Source organism: Antechinus flavipes, chromosome 1 (genome assembly GCF_016432865.1).
Source record: "Antechinus flavipes isolate AdamAnt ecotype Samford, QLD, Australia chromosome 1, AdamAnt_v2, whole genome shotgun sequence".
NCBI classification, from domain to species: Eukaryota; Metazoa; Chordata; class Mammalia; order Dasyuromorphia; family Dasyuridae; genus Antechinus; species Antechinus flavipes.
Window position 1 is genome coordinate 109,786,466 of NC_067398.1, and position 18,097 is coordinate 109,804,562.

Sequence of the window (18,097 nt, forward strand, 5' to 3'; positions counted from 1 at the left end):
TCCTGCCTTTTCACTGATTGTCCTCTATGCCTAAAATGCTGTGCCACTTTTTTTCTATGTCTGTTAGTTTTTCCTGGTTTCCTTTTAGATTCAGCTCAAATTCTACCTTTAGCAAGAGGACTTCCTCGAACTTCCCAGTTGCTAGTGCAGTTCTCTCATTTACTCTCAGCTACTCCATTACATCTTCCTAGTTATGAAATATGTTGTTTCACCTACTTGAATATAAGCTACTTGAGGGCTGGGATAGATTTTACCTTTATTTTGTATCCTCAGTGCTTAGCACTTAGTAAGCACTTAATAGATACTCCTTAACTGCTGACTGTTTGAGTTCATATGTATCTACAGATAGGCAAGAGACAATGGCAATGCTCAAAGGAATGAGGTTAGACACAAGAAAAACCTCTTCAAATGAAAATGCTCTTCAGAATCTGGAATATGCCCTGAAAAAAATTGTGGTGTTGTCTTTCCTAGAACATGTTAGATACAGAATGAATAATTCAGCTTTCTGACAATATTAGATACATTACTGTTGAGATGGAGAATGAGGAACTGGATAAGTGCTGAATACTCTGACTATACCAGTTTTTCCATATCCTGCTTTCCCATCTTATTTCCCACCTCCCTTATGAAAATCATCCCATTCTATTAGCTTTGTGGTTGTCTTTGACTGATAATTTTTGTTCTTTAAAGAAGGACTTCTACAGAGAGAAAGGGCCCCAAAGAGAAGACTTGTGTCATAGCTATCATTATATCTCCAGTGCCTAATACAATATTTGGCACAACAAAGGGCTTAATAATTATTGCATGCTTGTTAAACATAGACTGCTTGAAAGAAAGTTCATAAAATAAAGCTGGAAAGATATGTTTGAACTGATTGTGAAGGGCTTTAAAATGATAGTTAAAGGAATTTGTATTTTATTCTATAGGCAATATAGAGCCACTGCAGTTTTTTGAGCAGAGGAAGAGTATTTTGGGGGACAGGCACCTTACTGGAGGAGATAAAATATGTACAGAGAAGCATCCAAAGAATGTATCTAGCTGACCTATGCTGTGAGAGCCTTGCTTAAGAGTGAGCTCCAGGTATTATTCATAAACCCTGAGGCAATTCATGATAAGAGCCATAGAACTGGGAAGGATCAGAGAATTTTAGAGATTTTAAAGATTACTCCAAAGCTTGGAGGATTTGTCAGGGGAGGGCTGGGGATAGCAATGATAAGTCAGTACTGTTTTCATGTTTATTCATTACATACAAGTTCCATATATTCTGTCAAACACATCAGGGCCTCATCTAATGACTGTATAAAGACAATTAAGTCTGCAACCAGGATTAGGTAAATGTATTAATTCAATCATTTATTTCCAGTGAGCTGCAGAGTTTGTGACACATAATATTTTGGGGCATTTCCACATCTATCTAAATTTGAAGGTCAAGATCACTGATTAAAATATTTCAATTCCTCATTAGTCAGTGGTGGCCAAGAGAACAGTGTATTATCAGGGCTCACCAGGCTGGGAACTAATCTTATGATTCTTATCATAATACTATTGAGAAGTCATTTCCAGTTCAATATTTGGATAAAAAACTTTGATCATTTCAAGTTTCTAGTCATTCTGTTTGTTGGTTCTTTCCAGCATGAACTTAAAGTTCAAGATTTCAGTCTATGTCTAGCAAAATGTTTATCAAATTATACACGATCTTTGGTTTCAAGCACCTACATTTTCTTCAGGGGAGCAGATACTTTACATATAGCTTGAAATGGGAGGAGGCAGTGAGGTGAGGAAGAAATCTGCAGAAATAAGCAAAAAGCCCCAAATCAGCCGTGCGTGCAAACCTGGAGTCACCAAGTTCAGAGCTGACTTGTTTAGGAGAAAGGGTTCTGAATCCCCCAACTGCACCTCACCCCATTCTTCTTGGTGTTCTTTCCCACCTCAATTATATTTCTATATATATTTAATAATAATAATAGCTAGCATTTAGATAGAACTTTAATGTTTATGAAGAAATTTACATTACAACATGTCATTTGATCCTCACAACAACTTGGTGAAGTAAGTGCTATTATCATCCCCATTTTACAGATAAGGAAACTGAGGCAGGTTACAAAATTTGTCCATGATTACATAATTAAGTATCTGAAGCAAGATTGAAATTCAGATCTTTCAGATTCCAAATCCACAACTCTGAGCACTGAACCACTCCAGATGCCACTTTTTGCTTCTTGGATCCTTCTAACTCCTTGTAGGGGCAGAATATTAGTTTTCATTTTGCCTTTATGTTCCCAGAAGCTAATATAGTCCTTACACAGAAGAAGGTGCTTAATAAAGCCTTGTTGACTTAGAACATATGGGATTTTGAGTCAGGGGACTTAGACTGAAATCCTGGCCCTTTGAGACTCTTGCCAAATTGCAGAATTAGTTTCTTCATCTATACAATGGAGCCATGCAAAGGGATTCTGGACATAGTTAGATTAGGTCCTTTCCAGTCCTAGTTCTAATGTGATCTCAAGTTATATGGAAATTATGAATCACTTTTAAAATGAATTTTGATTAAATTCTAAACTCATGTATAATACCCAATGACTAGTTCAGAAATGACTGGTAAAGGACATATACTAGTTTTATAAGGGGGAAGAGCATCTGAAGAGTTACATTCACATCCTCTCTGATGATTCTGGCCTTTGGCCAAACTCTGCAGTATCAAAAGACAGTGGAAAGAACATTGGCTCAAGATTCAAAGGACCTGGGTTCAAATCCTGCCTCTCTTACTATCTGTGTACCTCTAGGTAAGCTTAACTTCTACATTGTCAACCATCAAGCATCTATTAAGCATTACTATGTATCAGGTACCAGGCTAAGTGCTACAAATGTAAAGGAAGGTATATTGTAAAAATATACTCTGTACTCAAGGATCTCACAGACTAAAGGGAAAGATAATAGGTGTAAATAACTAAGTAAACACAAGGTTTATACAATCTAAATGGGAGTTGATTCCAAAGGGAAAAGTGCTAGAAAGTTTCCTGAAGAAGATGGAACTTGAGCTAAATCTTAAAGTCAGAGAAGCCAGGAGTGGGAGGATAGGAGGGAGAAAATTCCAGAAAATGGAGTATGGGGATAGAATGTCTTGCAAAGGAACAACTAGGAAATCAGTATCATTATATTGTAAATTTCTTGGAGGAGAGTAAAGATAACTGGAAAAGTAAAGATGGGCCAGATTATAAAAGCCAAACAGAGGATTTATAGTTGGATAGTAGGGTATAGTGGAAAGATTATTGGATTTAAAGTTTCAGGATCCAATCCCAACTTTATTACTGATTATCTATAGAACCTGGAACAAGAACTTTTTGGGCTTCAGTTTCCTTGTCTAAAAAATTATGGAGCTAGAGTAAATATTTTTAAGGTCCCTCCAATTTTTTTTTTTGTGACTCTGTATTATTACAAAAAAAGGGGTACTTAAATAAAGTAAAAAAATATCCACATAGATTTGGGATCACAGATTGGTCCCAACTCTCAAAACTAGTTCTATGCAGTATTGTTGTTGTTTTGGAGAGACAATTGGGGTTAAGTGACTTACTCAAGGTCACACAACTAGTAAGTGTCTGAGGTCACATTTGAACTCAAATTCTCCTGAAGACTGTGCCACCTAGCTGCACCCAATAATTTGTGTTTGTAAAAAGAATTATTTCTAACCCTAAGGAGAGATTTTCTAAACCTGAATTTTATAAAAATATAGAAAAGAAACACAATAATAATAATGATTATGATAGAATAATATCAGAATTGGAAAGTATTTTGGAGATTTTCTAGTCCAATACTTTCCCAGATTCTGGTGTTCAATATGACAGATAGTATAAAGGGATATTTTTCTGAAATCACACTTGAAGGTACCAATCTATTCTGACTCTTTTGAAGAGCTTAAGGTCCACCCAGCTAATTGAATCCAATAAGCATTTACTAATTGATCATTTTCCTCCAAGCACTGACAGTATCAGGCATTGAGAATTCAAAGATAAATCAGCAGAATCACGGAAGGGATCTCAGAAGATGTCTAATCCAACCCATGCCTGAAGAAGAATCCCCTCTACAAGTTACTCAACAAGTGATCATAAAATCTTTGCTTGAAGATCTTGGGATCTCTCTCATGGTTGAGCCAAGAATGAGCAGAAGACCTCATTCATTTGTGTATTTTCAGGCATATTATAATTTGTAGAATTTCTCCAATTTTTGCTTGCTGTTTTTTTTTTTTTTTTTTTAATAAATGAATTTACTTGCTATTTGCTACTTCTAATAGTCTTCGTGTAACCAGATTTTGGTGGGAAGGAACTAACCTGGTAAATATAAACTTAGATCTATTCTTTCTGCATAAGAAATGAGATTTATTTTTCCTGAACCTCTAAACATTGTACCACTAGAGATATTTAGGTAGTTAGGGAGAGGTATAATTCTAACTTGATTCTACCCTAGAAGATAAGTAAGGGAAGGAACATGCATGCAGTCATGTTCTTTCTCTTGATTCTTTCAAGGCAGAAATCACAGTCTCCCTTGAAGAAGGATGGGCCAGATTCTAGATATCCGTCCACGTCTTGTATGAACTGCATCTTTATATTTAGACAATTATGAAGACAATGATACCTCACAAGGATACATATATCATACATATTATGGATAATTGGAGGATAGGTAAGAGGAAAGGGAAGAGAAATACTGCGTGGCTATTCTGTGTACTTAGAAAGCACTTTGCAAAACTTACAGTGCTATATACATGTTAGCTGCTATAGTAATTATCATGTTTATCATCATTATTATTATATTTCTCAAAGACTGCTGTGCTACTCCTTCCCAAGTTGAAGAGGAACTCTTATGGTCAAAGATGGTGGGGAGATATCCCTAGAAGGACTTTTTTGTTAGTGGGAGGTAGAATTTGGGGGATGAGAACTAGTAATAATGGCAGTAACTGTGACAATAGGAAAACAAGTTTTGAATGGTTTCTGCAGGACTGTCCTGTAATTCTTGCCAAAGGCAAAGATTTCTCTTGCCTCTCTCTTTTTTTTGGTCCCCAAACCCTCCACTTCTTTCTATTTCATACAGCAAGGAGTGGGGACTCAAAATCCCTTCTAGCCCTCAATTCTGGATCTGTAATGTATTGCCCCAAAGCCTCATGATACAGACATTAAGAAACTAACGAACAAAATTGGGTTGTATCTTATAATGAACAAGAAAACATTATAACAAAAAGAAACCAAAACAAAGACAATTCCCCAAATGGAGTATCATATGATAAAATATAATGTTTTTCCTCATTAGATTGGAATGAGGAACCAGGACTGTGGCCCTTTTGAGGGACCAGCTTTATTCTGATAAACAGATTGTTTGGGAAAGTACCAGACATACCCTACCAATTCTCCTATTGGTTTTCAGATAGGGACCTCCCATGAAAGTCAGTAGTAAATATGCAGGACTCAAATCTACAAGCCAGGAAATAAAAAGATTCCAAGATCTAGAGTTAGAAGGAAATTTTAGGCTAACCACTTAATCTTAAAGAGAAGGGTAATGAATTCTAGGGAGGGGAAATGACTTGCCCAGCATCACAAAGGTGATACCAGTCAGAGCTGGAATTAGAAATTAGGTTCTCCTGCTCTGATTCCAACATTGAACACTATTGACATCATGACTGATTTTCCATTTTGCCAGATTTTTGTCAAAAGAACTTGCTTTTTCTTCCTGGTCCAACTTTTCAGGACAGGGTTAAATGAGGGGGACAGTAGAAAGACCATACAGAATGCCCCTTCATTTTAATTTTTGTCCATGTCCAAACATCTGACCCAAATTATGGTGGGGAGATATCCCTATAAGGATTTTCTAGGAAATCAAATTGTTGTAAGAGTCAAACTCTTACATTCTGCAAGGAAATTCAAATCAAAACTACTGAGTCACTCTGAGGGTTCCATAGGCTGCTTGATCCTTTCTCTGATATAAGAACTGGGAGTTAGACAAACTAAGTTTTGATCCTTGGAAAAGGGATTCGACTTTTATTTGGCCTTAGAGCAGCAGAAGTGGAAATAATGTGTGGTCTTTGCACATTAGTAGATTTTGATTCAGAATAAGAAAACATTTCCTAAGAATCAGAGTTTACATAAATATAAATGGATTGTCACAGGAAATAATAGTGAATTCTTTGTTACTGGAAAGAGGCTAGTAAGGATTACAAGAAATGATTCCTTACTAGCTGAGACTGTATCTATGCACTATCTATGCACTCTAAAAGGCTAACCTTGACCAATATGGTCCTCAGAGCCAGCAGAATTATGCTGTTAACATCTGGATCTCATAAACATTAACATATTCTTGGATCAGAAAGTGAACAGAATAAGGCAGTTCCTGGAGGAACAAAGCATTCCTCCCCTCCTCCCCACCCCCAATTTTGTTTTTAATTTAAAAAGGGAAAAACAAAACATTACCTGCTTGCCAAAAATCAGCACCAACTAGGTTAGGGGAAATACTATGACAACATCAAATCAAACCCAGCAAGTCAGAGTGGAGTTTATATTACCATGGAAACAGAGAGCAGAGAACTAGAAAGGACCTTACTATTTAGTTCAAACTCATTTAATGAGCTCAATGAAGATGTTGAACCCAAGGAAATAAAATGACTTGCTCAATAATTAAGGATCACACCTAAGATTTGAATCCTTGATTTCCTGACTTCTGCACAGTCCAACCCTTTTCCCACTATGAGTTTTTAAGCTAGCCATAGAAGCAATGGAACTTACCAGTTCTGTGAGAAACCTTTGAGTTCTGCCGTAGTCTAAGGAAAACCAGGAATAGTGCCACAAAAATGATGATGCAGGTAGGAATGAAAATATAAACCAAGGGTAATTCTCTATATGGAATTTTCTCTTGATCTGCAGAAATAAGATACCCAGAACACTGTTAAAAGATGGCCAGTTTCAACAGGGATTCTGATACACACCATCAGTAACTACTTTGGACTACTTGATCTGTGCCACTTAACCAATCTGCTAAATTATCAGATACTTGGGAATTTCCAGTTGAATTGAATTGGGTTAAATGAAGTTGGTTCTTGCCCTCTAGGAACTTAATATCTGCAGAGATTTTTGAGATGATCAAGTGAAATTTACTTTTGAGAGAGGATTCTGGTAAATTGACAGAGTAGGTCAGAAAACTTTGGGTTATCCATATTTCCTCCACAAGAAAAGAAAAAAAAAGATAGAATATTGCCTTAGGGAGAATATAGAGCAGCCTGGGAAAGTTCTGGCTTTCAGAGCCTGAGGTTGGCCTGAGGGAAGTAGGAATACCTCCATGCCCTGCGGATAGTTGGGTTTAGGAAACAACTTCAGCCTCAGAAACTTTCATCTTATAGAAAGTGTATGGGATCTGACAGGTGAGTAGGGGAAGACTGAAGGATGGACCTGTGTCCTTGACTAGGCTGCCATGCTATGAGGGAGAATGGGCTAGCACACACCTATTGAGTACAGTAGCAGAGTGGCAGAGACTGGCTGGCTCTGGGAAGTTGTAGGAGAGCAAGTTAGTATCAGTTCCAGGATAGAAAGCACAGCTGTAGTTTGCAGCCACCAGAGGGACTACAGGGAGCAAGATTATTTGCAGGTATCATGCCTGGGGGCCATACCAGTGCCTTAGAAATGGAGAGGAGTGCCCAAGGTGAGAGCACAGATCTCACAAACTAACAGAAAAATCCCTTCCTCTTATCTCAGGAATAGAACTTAATTACACTAATAGCTGCTAAACAACAAAATAAAACTAAAATGAATAAGCAAAGGAGAAAGAACTAAACCATAGATACTATGGGGATAAACATTTGGGTTCATATTTAGAAGATAAAATAGAGCTAAAAAAAAAAAGTCACTCTTTTTTGAATGAGAAATGTCAGATCATCCCAAACCCCAAAAGAGTTTTTGGAAGAACTTAAAAAGGATTTTAAAAAACAAATAAGAGAGATCCAGGAAAAATTAGAGGAAAAATTAAGAACAATCTAAGAAAATTATGAAAAGAAAGTCATTTAGAAATAGAGAATCAAAAACTTACGGAAGAAAATACTTTCTCAAAAACTAGAATTGGGCAAAGGGAAGTCAATGATATTCTAAGATACCAAGAGATATATTTTTTTAAATGGACCCACACTTAACACAGTATACCAAGAAAAGATCAAAATGGGTCCATGATTTAGGCATAAAGAACAAGATTATAAATAAATTAGAGGAACATAGGATAGTTTATCTCTCAGACTTGTGGAGGAGGAAGAAATTTGTGACCAAAGATGAACTAGAGACCATTATTGATCACAAAATAGAAATTTTTGATTACATCAAATTAAAAAGCCTTTGCACAAACAAAACTAATGCAAACAAGATTAGAAGGAAAGCAACAAACTGGGAAAACATCTTCACAGTTAAAGGTTCTGATAAAGGGCTCATTTTCAAAATATATAGAGAATTTACTCTAATTTGTAAGAAATCAAGCCATTCTCCAATTGATAAATGGTCAAAGGATATGAACAGACAATTTTCAGATGATAAAATTGAAACTATCTCCACTCATATGAAAGAGTGTTCCAAATCACCATTGATCAGAGAAATGCAAATTAAGACAACCCTGAGATACCACTACACACATGTCAGATTGGCTAAGATGACAGGAAAAAATAATGATGAATGTTGGAGGGGATGCGGGAAAACTGGGACACTGATACATTGTTGGTGGAGTTGTGAATGAATCCAACCATTCTGGAGAGCAATCTGGAATTATGCCCAAAAAGTTATCAAACTGTGTATACCCTTTGATCCAGCAGTGCTACTACTGGGCTTATACCCCAAAGAGATACTAAAGAAAGAAAAGGGACCTGTATGTACCAAAATATTTGCGGCAGCCCTGTTTGTAGTGGCTAGAAACTGGAAAGTAAATAGATGCCCATCAATTGGAGAATGATTGGGTAAATTGTGGTATATGAATGTTATGAAATATTATTGTTCTGTAAGAAATGACCAGCAGGATGAATACAGAGAGGATTGGAGAGACTTACATGAACTGATGCTAGTGAAATGAGCAGAACCAGGAGATCATTATACACTTTAACAACGATACTGTATGAGGATGTATTCTGATGGAAGTGGATTTTTTCAACAAAGAAAAGATCTAACTCAGTTTCATTTGATCAATGATGGACAGAAGCAGCTACACCCAAAGAAAGAATACTGGGAAATGAATGTAAATGGTTTGCATTTTTGTTTTTCTTCCCGGGTTATTTCTACCTTCTGAATCCAATTTCCCTGTACAACAAGAGAACTGTTCGGTTCTGCACACATATATTGTATCTATACTGTGACATATTTAACATGTATAAGACTGCTTGTCATCTGGGGGAGGGGATGAAGGGAGGGAGGGGAAAAATCAGAACAGAAGTGAGTGCAAGGGATAATGTTGTAAAAAATTACCCCGGCATGGGTTCTGTCAATAAAAAAGTTATTTTTAAAAAGAGAGATTTTTTTTTAAATCAAAAGAATGAAAAAAATAGATAATGTGAAACATTTCATCAGAAAAACCTATCTGGAGAACAGATTGAGGAAAAATAATATAATAGACTATATTAAGATTACAATTAAAAAAAGAATCTTGATACAATATTACAAGGAATTATCAAGGAAAATTTCCCTGAAGTTCTAGAACAAAAAGGCAAACCCCCCTGTCACCACCTGAAAGAGATCTCAGGAGGAAAACTCATAAGAATATCATAGTCAAATGCCAAAGCTCCATCAGGGAGAACATATCATGAAGCTACAATGAAGATTACAGAAGACCTAACAGCTACTACATTGAAGGATTGTAGAATTTGGAATGCTATATTTCATAGAGCAAAGAGTGGGTTTAAAACAAGGGTAACTTACCCAACAAAATTAAGTATAATTCTAACTAATAAAAAACGATATTTAATGAATTGAAAGACTTCAGGTGTTTATGATAAAAACAGAATTTAAGGAGCAGAACCAAAAGATACATGGCAACAAGACTATACAATGATCAATTCTGATGGATGTGGACCTCTTTGAGTTGATTCAAACCAGTTCCAATTGTTCAGTGATGAAGAGAGCCATCTACACATGGGAGAGGATGGTGGGAACTGAGTGTGGACCACAATATAGCATTTTCACCCTTTCTGTTATTGTTTGCTTGCATTTTTGTCTTCCTTCTCAGGTTTGTTATTTTTTTTCCTTTTTCTTTCTAGATCCGATTTTTCTAGTGCATCAAGATAACTGTATGAATATGTATACATAGATTGGATTTAATATATATTTTAACATATTTAACATGTATTGGACTACCTGCCATCTAGGGGAGGAGGGGAAATTTGGAACAGAAGATTTTGCAAGGGTCAATGTTGAAAAAAATTACCCATGCATATGTTTTGTAAATAAAAAGCTATAATAATAATAATAAAACACAGAAAAAAATCAACATATAACATCTAGGAAAAATATAAAGTAAACTTTAAAAATCAAATACAAGGGACTCAAAAGGTCAAATTGTTTACTTCTTATTTGTGAAAATATTATAAGTACTCTTATGACTATTACTATTTGGGTAGTGTGAAAGAAATACTGAGGCTGAGTTGAGTATTATGGGATGATTCCAAAACAAATAAAACTGTAGGGAGAGATAAAAAAGAAGTAATTATCTTATACTAATGAGGTATAAAAGGAAAAATTGAAACAGAAGAGGTTAGTAGTGGGGAGGATGAGTAGTGCTACATATATCCCTAGAACAATATAAAAGTCTTCTAAACTCAAAAAGAAATTAGAAGTCAAGGAAATAGGACTGGGGGAGAGGATAAGGGAAGGAATCTTGGATAAGTTAAGATATGGAAGGGCAAGGTACTGAGTAGAAGTAAAGCAGAGGATTGAGGAACCGTAAGAATAGGGTGAAAAAGATAGTGAGGAAAAATAGATGGGAGGAAAATACACATGTAATTTGAGATTAAAATGGGGTGGGATAAATTGACTCATAAAATGAAAATTAATAGATTAAAAATTAGAATTTAGCAATATCTTTTTTTTTCAGGAAATGCTATAAAAATGAGATATAAAGAAGATAAAATAAAGACCTGGAGTAGAATTTATTAAGCTAAGAAAAAACCACCAAGGGTAGCAGCAATCATAATCTCAAAGTTAAAGCTAAAATAGATTTAATCAAAAGAGAAAAAAAATGGAAAAACTATACTATGTGTCAGCAATATTTTTCAATACTGTTTTTGGAAATTGTTTAAAATAATTATTTTAGACAGTACAAAATATACTTTTATATACTGTTCACCAAACTACTCACAGGAGCTATATGAACATAAATATAAAACATTTTTATATAAATAAAGTCAGATCCAAATAATCAAAGCAATTTTTACTATTCTTGAGTAGGTAAAGCCAATATAATTTTTTAAAAAGGACAATTTTACCTAAGTAATCTGTTTATTCAATGTCATCTCTTTTAAATTACTAAAAAATTATCTTACTGAATTAGAAAAATATAGTTACAAAGTTCATTTAGAAGAACAAAAGGTCAGGGATTTCAAAGAAACCTAGGGAAAAAAGATGTAAAGGAAATAGATTCAACAGTATCAAATTTTAAACTATATTATGAGAGCACTGTTAAAGTGTAAGATGAATAATTTCATTTATTTTAAATAAACCTATATAGCCAAAAATAGAAGCCATACTGAAAATTGGGTGAAAACTTTCATAGACAATTTTTCAGATAAGTTATGATTTTGTTGAAATACTTCTGTGATGTAGGAAATGAAGACCTTGATGTAGAGAAAGATTTGAAGGAAGATGCTATCTACTTTCAGAGAAACAACTGATAATTGGAAATAAGCATAGTACAGTTTTATAAATATGTGTATGACTATATGTGTGTGTGTGTGTGTCTCTGTGTGTGTGTGTGTGTAGCTATCTATGTATATGTGTATTTTGTGCTTAATTGTAGTCTAGGAGGGGAATAAAGTAAAAAGTGCACAACAGAGAACAAAAAAAAATTATAAAGAAGCAAAGAAAATCTAGGCAGCATTGAAAACAATGTGTAGCATTTATTATAGAATGAAATAAGTTTTTTAACATAGAAATTTATTATTTCATATTGAATCTCATGTTCTGCTATGTACATGGGAATTTTTTTCTTTTCTTATTTTATATTTGTTTAAAATAAACTTTTAGAATTTCCAAAAAATAAAAAAGAAACACTTTTTTAAAATGAACTAACAAGGAAGAAATTCTGTTTTAAACAAACAAAAAATGATCCAAAAAACCAAACATCACTAAATGGCTGATGATAAGTTAACTCTGGGGCTTAATGATTAGTTAACTTGGGTATACTTAAATAGATAAATGAATAAAATGTAACTAAATAAAATACAAAAATAAATGAATGAATAAAATATAAATAAATAAAATTTTGAAGGTATATAAATAATTAATAATTTGAAAAACAAGTTGTTCATAATTTTCGCTTCTGTTTGCCTTGATGATGTACTGCGAAGGACTGTCCAATTTTAAGAAGAGTGTGGTCTATAAAGCCAAGACCAAATGTCTGATGAGGATATGAACAGTAGAGAAGAGACAAACAAGCCCAAATGCAGTGGAGTGGAAACACATGAGGCATTTTCAGAAACAGAAATTAAGAGACTTGCAGATAATGTGATAACAGGAACGTCATTGATCTTATCAACATCAGGAAACTATAGAACCATAGGGACACTATCAGCTACCATCGAATTTTCCTATCCTTGCACAGATGTCAACACAATTCATTAGGAGAGGATGTTGGGGTTGCAGTGTTCCAGCACTAGGGACTGGAACTAGTAATATTAACTAATAATTAACTAATAAATATTAATTGAGCATCTATTATATTCACAGAAGGCAAACTCCTTGAGGGCAAGGATATTTAATTTTTGATTTGTATACCAGTACATAGCACAATGCCAGGAGTGGGGTAGGTATTTAATAACAGCTTTCTGTGTTTAATTGAATTGTTGACACTTATGCCTAATTTAAAAGAAAAAAGATCAGATAGAAGAGGTAGAATATTAGCATTATATTAGAAAAGATATGAAAATCCATGAACCTGAGAATGGATATACAAAACAGAGCATCTGTGTGGGCATAAATGGAGGGGAAAAAATACTATCTTGACAAAAAGAACATACACATAATTTCTCTAAACAAATCAAGACTATGAATGCAATCACATCATTGTGTGTAAGAAATAGTAAAAGGGATAAAATAAAAGAAGCCTAAGAAAATTTATATGAACTGATTCTAAGCAAAATGAATAGATTTAAGGGATCAGTTTATGTACTGGCCACTATATTGTAAAGAAAAACAACTTTGAAAGATTTAAGAATTCTGCTCTGTGCAATGACCAGCCAAAACTTCAGAAGATCAATGTTGAAACGTTTCCTATCTCCAAAGAGAGGAATGATAGTCTAGAGATACAGAATGAGACATATATTTTTGTACATAGCCAATGTTTGTGGATTTGTTTTTATTGACTATGCTTATTTATTACAAGGTAAGTTTTTTTTAAAAGGTATAAAGAGAAAGAAGAGAAAAATAATCAGGGTCACTCTGGGAAAAAGCCATACCCATTCCTATTGTCATATTTGAGAATGTTTGAAGGAATTGGAAAGGTTCATCCTGGAGAAGAGAAGACTTAAAAAGAGACAAAGCTACTGTCTTCAAATCTTTGAGAGATGATATCTGGAAACATATATATATATATATATATATATTTGCATGGCTTCAGGTATCTGGAATAAACCCAATGGATAGAAATAAGGACAATGATAATAATTGTTATTACTCTCATTTCTATAGGATTCCATGTACATTACTATCCCCATTTTTGTTGCTGTTAAATTAATTTTTAGTCAGGTCCAACTCTTTATGACCTCAGTGAGGTTTTCTTGGCAAATATACTGGAGTGTTTTGCCATTTCCTTCTCCATAGTACTCATTTTGCAGTTGAGGAAACTGGCAAAACGTATAAATGACTTGCCTAGGGTCACACAGGTACTGTGTGAGACTGGATTTGGATTCTAGTCATGACTCCAGGCCTAATACTCTATCTACTGTACCATTTAACAACCTCCATTTATAGATAAGAAAACAGGCTTAGAAAGACTGATTCCTATAGTCACACTACTGAAAATGTACCAAGGAAGAAAAAAGCATTTAAAGCTGTAAAGGACTTCAGAGATCATCTGATCTACATTCTTAATTTGCAGATCAGGAAACTGAACTCAGAATGTTAAGTCATTTTTTCCAAAACCATACGGCTGAGATTATTGTGGGAAGATACCAGCAGCAAGAGGAAGAGACAAAAGGCAGCATGTGCCAGCTTTGTCAGTAGAAGGAGGAAGATTGAGGCATCTAGAAAACTTTTATGAAGGAGGCACATCATCTGGTATTTGAAGGGTATATAAGACTTGGGCTAATAGAATGGAGAGGATGAGGAAAAGTAAAGTCTGTGAACAATAAGCCATTTTGCCTGGAGCCAAAGCTCTTATAAGGAAAACCAGCCAAGTCCACCATGAAGCCCTTTTTTAAGAGTCTGAGAGATGTTATGGAAAGAGCTCTAGTCTCATATTCAGGAGATGAGTTTGAATATGTCAACTTTGATATTTATTTGCTGTTCAATTATGAGTTAATGTATTCCCTCATCTATATAAAAGGAATAAAGATACTCATAGGGTTAGTGTGAGACTAGAATTCTGGAATTCCAAAGAGACATCAAAGTGTGGATTATCACCATTTTAAGGTCTAGATTTCCCAAGGAAAAGGCAAGAAATTGTTGATGAGACTTCAGTTTTTGGAAATGAGTTACTGAACTTGCCTGGATTACACGTGATTGCCAAAAAGCATTGATAAATCCCACCTCCCCTGGCAGCTACTGATGTTTGAGAAGGGCATCAATGGTTACCTGAAGTGTTCACGATAGCAGATGTACTTTCTTGAATAGCTGCATTCCAGAACTCACAGCTGATGTTGCTACGAGTGTTTGCTTTTAGCCTTAGGACACTGGTGATGTTATAGAGACCTTCAGGGGTCTTCGAGTAGGTAGTATTCACAGATTCACTGATATTTAGCCAGGTTACCACTGCCAGAGGATAGCCCTGAGACTGACAGGTAAGCTCCATTTCATTGTTTCCTGGGACTCTGATGACTTGAGTATTTATTGTCTTGTAGGAAGCTAGGTAATGAAAAAAATGAAAGTGGAGTAAGTTTTCCTTTTCTACTTCATTTATTCCTTGCTTCCTTTCCTTCATAGAGGTTACAATTTCTTGCTGGTTGCCCCTAGGAAAAACTTTAGTTGAAACAGTTGAAAAAGTATTCTGAGGGTTTTAATTAATTTTTATGTTCAATTCAATAAATATTTATTAGTCACCGACTGTGTAGGGCTCTGCTAGGTAAAAATGTGTGTGTGTGTGTGTGTGTGTGTGTGTATGAAATAAAAATATGAAAAGTCAGACAATTTCTGCCTTCATGTACCTAGAAGGCAAGAAGTTTCCTCTCCTTGCTATTAAAAATAAAGGAAACTGTAGTCATCATAATAGATCTAAATGACATCATGGCCAGGGAAGCAAATATAATTACATTAAGGTTCCTAGAACATTTTAGCTTCATCTTTGCTTTTATCATATAATATCCCATACTATATGTGATGGACTTTCCTTCTTCCCTACTCTTAGTCTATAAGCTCATTGAAAACAGGAACTGTGTCAGTTTTCATATTTATATTTCATATATCTCTATAATAAGTATTTCTGTCTAGCAGAGTCCTATATAAAGTAGGTGATTAATAAATCTTTATTGAATTGAAATATTAATTAAAACTCTCATAATAGGGGCAGCTAGGTAGTGCAGTGGATAGAGCACCAGCCCTGAAGTTGGGAGGATCTGAGTTCAAATCTGGCCTCAGACACTTAGCACTTCCAGCTGTGTGACCCTGGGCAAGTCACTTAACCCCAATTGCCTCAGCCAAAAAAAAAAAAAATGATCCTAACATTCTCCTTTTTTTCAGACCAGTTATATATATATATACACATAATATTTTTGCCCAATATTATCCTATACAAAGTTGGTAATTAATAAATCTTTATTGAATTGAATTGAAATATTAATTAAAACTCTTAGAATAGGGGCAGCTAGGCGGTGCAGTGAATAGAGCATCAGCCTTGAAGTTGGGAAGATCTGAGTTTAAATCTGGTCTCAGACACACAACACTTTCTAGTAATGTGACCCTGGGCAAGCCACTCAATCTCAATTACCTCAGGCAAAACAATAACAACAACAACAACAAAAACAAACAAAAAACCCCCTAAAAAACTGGCAGAATACTTTTTCAGCTGTTTCAACTAAGCTTTTTCTGGGGGCTACTAGCAAGAAAATGTGAGCTCTATGAGAACAAGGATTCTTTTATTTCTTCTCCTAGAGAAAAAGCAACAGGGACTAAACATTTTCAAATAATCATAAACTGATGGTATTTACTTAGCATTTGCATGCTTAATTGTTCTCTGTATTATTACAAAATAGTTAGACACTGAAGACCTAAAAGAGTCATTGGTAATGTTGTTTGCTCAGTGGATAGAGTCAAGAAAATTTGTGTATAAATCTTGCCTCAGACACTTCTTAGCTGTATGATCCTGGGCAAGCCACTTTGGGTTGCCTAATGTGTAAATGGAAATAATAATAGCACTTATCTTCCAGGATTATTGTGAAGATAAAATTGGAGAATATTTATTTATATAGTGCTATGCAAATCTTACTAAAATATCACAAATGTTAACTGCTTTATATAAAGATAAATAGTGTAACATGAGAAAATGATATAACAAGTGACTAATAATTCAGTAAGTATCAAATTTGTGGACATCAGTAAGCTGTAGAAAATGTGAGCTGCTTGTTGATACTGGGAGAGAAGTAGAGAAAATCATTACTGGATTTCTAAGTAGGCAGAGAAGACTTTTTTGAAAGAACTATAATTTTATGAGGTTTGTAACCTATTAATAGACTTAATCATGTAATATTGTATATTATGTTTGTCAGTGTTGATGTCTTATCTCCTTATTATTACTATTATATAAATTACTATTGTAGCTTCACTACTAGGTAAACTTCACAAAGCTGGGGGCCCTATCTTGTCTAAACATGATTGCCTCTAGCTCCTACAACAGTGCTCTGTACACCATAGATATGCCTTTTGTTGAATGCATTAATGAATTATTAAATGAATAATTTTTGTAGAAGCCTATACAGATATCGGAATGAATAGAAAAAGTAGAAAGCTGGGAATGGAAGCAATAAGCAGTAATGATGATGGGTTTTACTCACCTGGGTCAGACTGAAAGGCAGCTTAGTTTATTTAATTCTTAGACTACTCATTAGTTAAGGGTGAAATCATTGATCTTGATATACAGAGAGATTCTACATACTAATAAGAAACACAAATGCAGCATTAAGCAAACATAGCCACCACCAGCATCATCACCTTCATCAGCAAGAACTGTTCACTATGTATATAGCATTATATAAAATGTCAACTTTGGTATCCACTTTCAGGAAGTTGCAATAGAAAGCAGCAATAAAGATCTTTTTGAATTAAAAATAACCTAATCAGAAGGGCGATTAGTTAGAGGAGTAGATAAAACCTGGGCCTGGACTCAATAAGACCTGAATTTAATTCTGGCCTCAGACAATTGGTAAGTGACTCTTGCCCAGAGTCATGTAACCTTATTTGCCTCAGTTTCCTCATCTGTAAAATGAGCTGGAAAAGAAAATGGCAAATCCCTCTAGTAGCTTTGCCTAAAAAATTCCAATTGAGATCATGAAGTGTTGGACATGACAGAAATGACTAAACAACAAACTTGGGAAATAACTAATGGGTGGATTAGCCATTTGAATTGGAGGCTAAAGAAAGAATGTAAAATTTGGTAGGAAAAAAATCATCAGGATTTGGAAAACAACTAACTAGCATTTATTGAAGACCTACCATGAGTGTTATACTACTAGATGTAG

The 18,097-nt window shown here is 34.8% G+C and overlaps 1 protein-coding gene across 1 annotated transcript in view; it reads right to left on the reverse strand.

The window, feature by feature from the left end:
- The window catches only part of PDCD1LG2 (programmed cell death 1 ligand 2), a 29,357-nt gene that overhangs the window by 3,245 nt on the left and 8,015 nt on the right, over window positions 1-18,097 (reverse strand). Inside the window, exons 3-4 of the mRNA XM_051987694.1 lie at window positions 15,003-15,272; window positions 6,768-6,899 (exon numbers count right to left, since the gene is read on the reverse strand). Of these exons, the coding sequence (XP_051843654.1) occupies window positions 6,768-6,899; window positions 15,003-15,272 (402 nt within the window). The remainder of the gene's footprint in view (window positions 1-6,767; window positions 6,900-15,002; window positions 15,273-18,097) is intronic.